General features: G+C 48.7%; 1 protein-coding gene across 2 annotated transcripts; it reads left to right on the forward strand.

The window, feature by feature from the left end:
• The first annotated feature begins 1,899 nt into the window (after nucleotides 1-1,899).
• Nucleotides 1,900-6,866, forward strand: slc22a16 (solute carrier family 22 member 16). 2 transcript variants are annotated; one of them, XM_029140548.3, is made up of 8 exons: nucleotides 1,900-2,031; nucleotides 2,362-2,838; nucleotides 3,020-3,137; nucleotides 3,403-3,964; nucleotides 4,061-4,188; nucleotides 5,283-5,392; nucleotides 5,459-5,558; nucleotides 5,650-6,866. In XM_029140548.3, the coding sequence occupies exons 1-8, from the start codon at nucleotides 1,988-1,990 to the stop codon at nucleotides 5,812-5,814; spliced, it is 1,704 nt and encodes a 567-aa protein (XP_028996381.1). In that variant the 5' UTR covers nucleotides 1,900-1,987; the 3' UTR covers nucleotides 5,815-6,866. The 2 variants fall into 2 exon arrangements, with proteins under 2 accessions (XP_028996381.1, XP_028996380.1); XM_029140547.3 differs by lacking the exon at nucleotides 1,900-2,031 and adding an exon at nucleotides 2,033-2,172.
• Nucleotides 6,867-7,090: the final 224 nt, after the last annotated feature.

Consider the following 7,090-nt stretch of genomic DNA (forward strand, 5'->3'; position numbering starts at 1 on the left):
GCTGTCTTTGCATAAAGGACCTGTTTTTATATACCCACATCTTGTCGCAATAAACCTCGCACAGATGTTTTCCCCCGTAACAAATGATGAATGTGGCTTCGTGTCTGCTGTTAACAATCAGTGACTAACTCCAGTTTGGAGTAGGAGCTTTTAAGTAGCTCTCTACTGCCCCCTATGGAGGAAAACCACAGCCTCGCCACCGACGAGCAATGGATTTTTAGAAGTTATTAACAAAGATCATGTTGTGCTTTTACTGCGCTAAATAACTATGGAACACCTGTTAGAGTTGAGATAGTAATTAAAGGACTGTGATTTGATTTGTGTGCATTATGTATAATTATTAAATTAATTTGTGTAAATCATTGATATGGTAATTAGGGAGCATAATGACCTACATCAGCTCTGGGAACGGTGATAAAATAAACAGGGATTTTAACTCCTCCAGCGTTCTCTACTGCCACCTAGTGGTTTGTCGTGAACATTTCCGAACCAGATGGATCCGATTAAGTCTTTCTTCCAGTCTGTGGCTGTTTGAAGTGATGTAGGTCAGGCTGTAATTGAATTGGTGATGGAATCAATAAGAGGACGTGAAAGGAATCCCTTGATGAGCTGGATTCCTGCAGGAAGTCATGCGCGAGGTCGCGGGTCGGTTTGCGTCTCCGAAAATGTGCCAAGCAGCTGAGAATGTTGGAGCCTGTGTTGTGGGTTTTCTCATCAAACACACTTGAGTTGTTTGTATGGGTGTATATGTGTCTGCTGACACGTGGTGTGCATTTGTGCTAGTCTGGCTTTATTTCCCCTTCTCTTCTATTCTTGTCTCCCAAAATAAGGCGCACGCCCGGAGGTCATGTGAACCCGATCCACCGGCTCCTCCTCCTCCTCCTGCGTCAGCTGTTACACGGGGGCGCACGAAGAGAGACGTGGAGGCAGATCTGTGATGCCGCCTGCTCTGCGTTGCAGGTGATGCAGGTTCCACAGGTTCCACACTCGACTGGTGGGAAGCAGGTGAAGGTTAACATGTGTTTGCTACTGGTGTGTGTGTGTGTGTGCGCGCGTGCGCGTGTGTGTGTGTGTGTGCGCGTGCGCGCGTGTGTGTGTGAGAGAGAGAAAAGCCAAAAAACACAAACCTCTTACAACTAAATCACAATTTAAGTCACTAATGGATGATTAAAACTTCATTCAATTTTATAGTAACTGAATTTAAATGTATATATTTGTTTAATTGTGTCCCTCCTGAGGATGTGACACGGGAGGTCTGTAGAAGTAGTATTGTGTAGGAGGTTAATACGGCCACAGCTACTGTGTCAATCATTAATGGACGACTCCAGCAGCAACACTTAAGAGACGGGGTTGTCTCTTGGCACCAGACAATCTGCTGTTGTTTCAGGAAAAAATCTAATCATTGATGCACAAGTAACAGCAGGGGTGGAAAGTGAACAAACTAAAGTGCATAAAGGACAATGCCAGAATGATGTAGATGATGACTTCTTCTCTTGCTGGTACAGAATGATTATGAATTCAGGTGCCCTGAAGTTACACAGCAGCAGTTTGTATCACCTTCAAGGAAACATGGCTCCGCGATGACTCCCGTTCCCCACTGATTCATCACTTAATCAGCTGTTTGGACTGTGCTTCACTTATCTGTGATTGCTTTATCCGGCCTATAAGTACATCTAAACAAAAACATTGAAAAACACTGAATAAGAAACCTTATATGAATGAATGTGTGACAACGTAATTCAAAACTTTATTTTGGTGACTGGAGGAAGAGGGGACATTCAGAGTCCCCGGCTGAAGTGTGTGTGTGTGTGTGTGTCTGTGTAAGACTTTTTTTTTTTTTTTTTAATCGTGCTTGAAAGTGGACCCCTCGCGCGCACCGCCCCCTCGGCGCGAGCCACAGTTCAGTGCTGACGCGCTGAGGACACGCGGCGTGCCGGCGGAGCGAGACGCAGCGGGAAGCCTCGACGCACGAGCCCAGCGCTGCAAAATGACGGTGGAGCGAATGTTCGACGAGCTGGGCCATTTCAAACGGTACCGATTGATTCGGGTTCCGGTATTGCTGCGCTTTTAATCAGCAGCCGGTCCGGTGAAGCTTTGGATGAGTAACTTCTCAAGTTTATTTTTATACCGTGTCGCAGACGCGGCTTTAAATCAAATCATAAACACGGACAGGTCAGAATATTCAGTAAAGTTCGCACGTTATACAGAATAACTGTGGATGTTGTAAAACCGTTTCTGTCGCGCGTCAATGATTCACGTCGCTAGAATCGGACATGTTAGAAATCCGCGTTTTATTCCCGTGAATGTTTGACTCGTCCCCATCCTCCCGCGCGTGTCAGCACATTTCCCCTCTCTCTCCAGGTACCAGGCGTGCCTCTACTTCGCGGCCGTCTTCCAGGCCGTGGCGTGCGGCATCCACTACCTGGCCTCCGTTTTCCTCGTCAACACGCCGAACTTCGTGTGCGCCGCGCCCGGCAACGTCACCGACGTCCTGTACCACAACCTGACGGCGCGCCGCGTGGAGGACGCGCTGCCGGCGCTCGGCTCCGCCGCCGGTCCCCTGGTGGCGCGCACGGCCGCCGGCGAGCAGTGGGAGCTGAGCCGGTGCCGCCGCGCGCTGCGCGTCGCCCCCGAGGGCTTCGCGTACGACTTCGACGGCAACAAGTCGGTGCGCGCGTGCGAGGGCGGCTTCGTGTACGACCACGCGGAGGTGGAGCGGAGCATCGTGACCGACTGGGACCTGGTGTGTGAGAGAGAGTGGCTGGCCAAGCTGTGCCAGCCCACCTTCATGCTGGGGGTGCTGGTGGGGGCGCTGCTGTTCGGGGACGTTGCCGACAGGTGAGCGGGCGATCACGTGACCAAGTAGATAATTGGTATTTAATTGATGATAATGATTGTAGAATAAATTGTTTAGTTGGAGGATCTTGCCATTGTGCTGCTCTACCCCCCCCCCCCCCCCCTCCCTCTCTTTATTTTTTAATTTATTCATTTTTTCTATGTTGGGGTGTCTCTGTTCCAGACTCGGCCGCGTGAGGATCCTGATGTTCACCAGCGTGTGTCAGTTCGGCCTCGGCGCGGCCGTCGCCTTCTCCCCCAACTACTACGTCTTTGTGCTGCTGCGCTTCCTCCTCGCCATGGTGAGTTCTGACCGCGCAGCAGAAGAGCGTCATCAAGTGACCCCCCCCCCCCCCCCCCCAGTCCTCCAGAGCTACAGCTGTTGTTTTTCACACAGAATCACTCTGTTAGTTCGACTCTGCACGGCTGCACTCAGCTCAGATTCTCTAGTTTACATGTAATCCGAGACCCTCGCGTGCTGTTATGTTATCGAGCGTATTGCTTCAACGCGCCTGGGCTCCTACTGTGACTGACTGTGGCCTTCCTCCTACCTGTCCCCCCTCCCAGGCGTCCAGCGGGTACCTGGTGGTGGTGTTCGTCTACGTCACGGAGTTCACCGGCATCAAAGTGCGCACGTGGACCTCCATGCACGTGCACGCAGCCTTTGCCGTGGGCATCATGACCGTGGCGCTGGTGGGCTACCTGGTCCGCGTGTGGTGGCTCTACCAGCTCATCCTCTCCCTCTGCACCTCCCCCTTCCTGCTCTTCTGCTGGAAGTTCCCCGAGACGCCCTTCTACCTCATGGCCAAGCGCCGCTACAAGGACGCGCAGGCGCTGCTGGACGACATCGGCCGCTTCAACGGCCTCGACTGCCGGCTGAAGGCGGAGGAGCTCCTGGAGCCGGAGGAGCGTGGCGGCGCCGGCGGGGGCGGGGACCTGGTGGAGCGGCGCTCGGAGGCGGCGCCGGAGAAGAAGCTGACCATCCTGGACCTGTTCGGCAGCTGGAGGATGGCGGGGCGCACGTGCACGGTGTGGGCCATCTGGTTCGTGGGCAGCCTGGGCTACTACGTCTTCTCCCTGGGGGCCGTCAACCTGGGAGGAAACCAGTACATGAACCTCTTCATAGCCGGTACAGTGTTTGTGGGTGCTGATGGGATGTTCTTGTTGTTTTTTTTGTTTTTTTTTTGGTTGCCCTGACAAAGTCCCTGCGACCCGTTGTTTCTAGGTGCCGTGGAGCTCCCGTCTTATCTGATCGGGTGCATCGCGATGGACAGGATCGGCAGGAAGATGACGTGTGGCCCCGCTCTCCTTCTGGCTGGAGTCGCCTGTATGCTCATCATCGTGGTCCCTGCTGTATGTATAAAATATCTATAGTAATCTCAACCTTTGTGTAGTGTGTGCAATGAGATTTGTCACATTTTGGTGAGTAAGCGAATAGCGTTCTATTTTCTCTGCGATTGTAAAACTAGTTAAAAATTATTGTCACAACCTTCTTACTTATTGCCAGACTCAGGGACATAAAACATTCACCCATGTTCAATGTTGGCACAGTATCTATCAGGAAGGACAGCTGTTTTTATAGCTGATAAAACCTAATTACTATCTGCCTTTCGTGGAGTTTGGAGGGAGAGAGATAGAACCCTTTCAAAATAAAAGGGTTGTTTTGAAAGTGTGTTTTTGCACCGTCAGGGTCCGTCCCGACCGCTGTCCCAGAACTGAACCTGATACTTGAACCGCTGATGCACAGCATGTGCAGCTTCCAGTGCCGCGGTCTAAATTAGTAGCGCTTACTGTTGGCTAACCGCTAGCACCTAGCATCCGAGGCAAAGCCGGTCTGAACAGTCATGACAACACGACCCCGAACAAACTGCATGCAGAGATATAATCCTGTCATAAAGTTATCTTTATCTATCATCATAACATGAATGCAGCTCATAGTGTTGGCTGATAAAACACTGTCACTGTCTTTGATGGTGGAAGAATAATGGCAACAGTCATAATCTCATCTTGAATTTACTAGGAATAAGCTCAAACAAGCGATTTGTAATAATAATCCTGAATCCTTCCTGTCGCGCTTTCTGATGCTGTGGTTAAAAGGACTAACACTTACTAACAGCTCCAATCAAACTATTAAATAAGTGTTTCACTTAGAGCACTATACTGTTTACACATAATACGTCTTCTGGCAACTCTGCCATCTGGACAGGATGATAAAAATAACCACTGCTGCCATAGAAGACATGATAAAAATAGGATTGTTCATGATGAATGAAGACAGACAGGCATTTTCCATGTAAACAGCCCTGAGGGTTTATATATATATTTACATGTGGATGCTCATTCTCAGCCTCATGCAAATAAGAACAAACATATACAGTAATTACTTAACATTTTCCCATTCCAGTGGAATAAACACATTAAAGCGAATCGCCTCATCTCCCAAACAGGACGCTGACATAGTGGTGGTTGCGCTCAGCATGACGGGCAAGTTCGCCATCGCCATCGCCTTTGGCCTCGTCTACCTGTACACCTGCGAGCTCTACCCGACCATCATCAGGTACGTGGCTCAGAACAGGCACCTGTTGCGTATACATGCGGAGCTGAGGCTGGGCTCTCTCTCCAGGAGTCTGGCTGTGGGCAGTGGCAGCATGATGTGCCGCGTTGGCAGTGTGGTGGCTCCATTCTGCGTGCACCTGGCGGACGTCTGGGTCTACCTACCTCAGGTAGCTGCTGCGTGTGATCCCTTAGACAGGTCAGAGGCAACAAAAACAAAACCTTTTAAAGCATTTTTTCTTGTTTTCATGACCTGTGCAGCTGATTGTGGGAATCCTAGCCTTGGTTATCGGCGTGCTAACGTTTTTACTACCCGAGACCCTGGGCAGACCCCTGACCACCACGCTGGAGGAGGCTGAAGCTCTGGGACGCAAGCCCAGCAAGACGGACGGGGTGGAGATGAACCAGCATGAAGTGAAAGCCTGAGCTGTACACATACGGTACCACCAACTCTGAAACCTTCACATCGGTTGTTGATTAATTTGAACAGTTTGTTCTGCAGTGGGACCAGTTGTTTAATCTCGTAGGTCCTCAGACATTCTGCAAGTAGACAGAACCAATTCGTCACGGAGTGAAGGTCTTGGTACACAACAGAAGTCACACTAGACAAACTATTTTTGCAAAAGCCTCCAAACCACTTTATTTGATAGAAGTCCATCCAGCGTTGATTTTTAAATGTCGCTGAACTGAGCGGCTCTTTAAAACCATATCTCATCTGCCTGCTGGCAAATAACTTGGGTTATTGCTAATAGTCGCATGATGGACAATAGAATGAAAACAAGTCTTCAGTGAAACAGATAAGTTATCACGATCTGCTGAACTGCACTTTAATAACTCTAAAATAACCACGTCGGGACTGTCCTTCCTTATCTTACATGGTGCAGCGTGTCCTTCATAGAAGCAATTAGATTAGAGTCAGAAGCAAGAAGTGCCTTTTTGTAATTGAAAGCTACCTTGTCCTTTTTTTCCAACATTTTTATCTCAGGGCATCCACTTTTACAAATCACTGTGAAATCATAGGAAAATATTTAAATTTAATAAAAAGGCTTTAACCCTTTAATCTAGTGAGTGTGTGTCAGTAATACTAAAGTAAGTTCATGCAGGTAAAGAACATGTGAAGTAACGTAGTATTACTGTTGAGCGATGACCTGATTTCTAGTTGTTCGGACCAAACACAGGAATGAATCACAGCATGGTTTTCTTGCACGTCACTTTACCCTGTGTTTCTTTTAATCTGAAGAAGCACAAACATTCATGACGACGAACTTTTTTACTAGCGGTGATAAAACTTGGCCAGCTTCACTGTTCGAACGAAGTCATTATGTTTTGTATGAAACCGTTCTGTTATTTTAAGAAGTGACTGGTGCTGAAATGGGCCGCTTCACTGCTACAGCACACATCTTCGTCTTGTTTGAGTATTTGCTGTGATGGTGATACTGAGAAATTGGATCCTATAATAAAGCTGATTTGATAAACAAGCAACTTTTATTACTTTGACCCTAAGAGTGCAAGTTATTAGTAGGAATATACAATCAGAGCCTAGGAGCAGCACACCAGCACTAGCAGCCCTGTTTCTGCGGAGGTGGAAAGCTGAAGCAGTGCACTTCAGTTGAACCTTAACGGGCTGCTAATGTGAACATTTTGTCCTTGCAGTAATAAAAGACAGAAACCAACGACGCCAAACCAACAGCAGTAAATTGCG

Source organism: Betta splendens, chromosome 24, assembly GCF_900634795.4.
Source record: "Betta splendens chromosome 24, fBetSpl5.4, whole genome shotgun sequence".
NCBI classification, from domain to species: domain Eukaryota; kingdom Metazoa; phylum Chordata; class Actinopteri; order Anabantiformes; family Osphronemidae; genus Betta; species Betta splendens.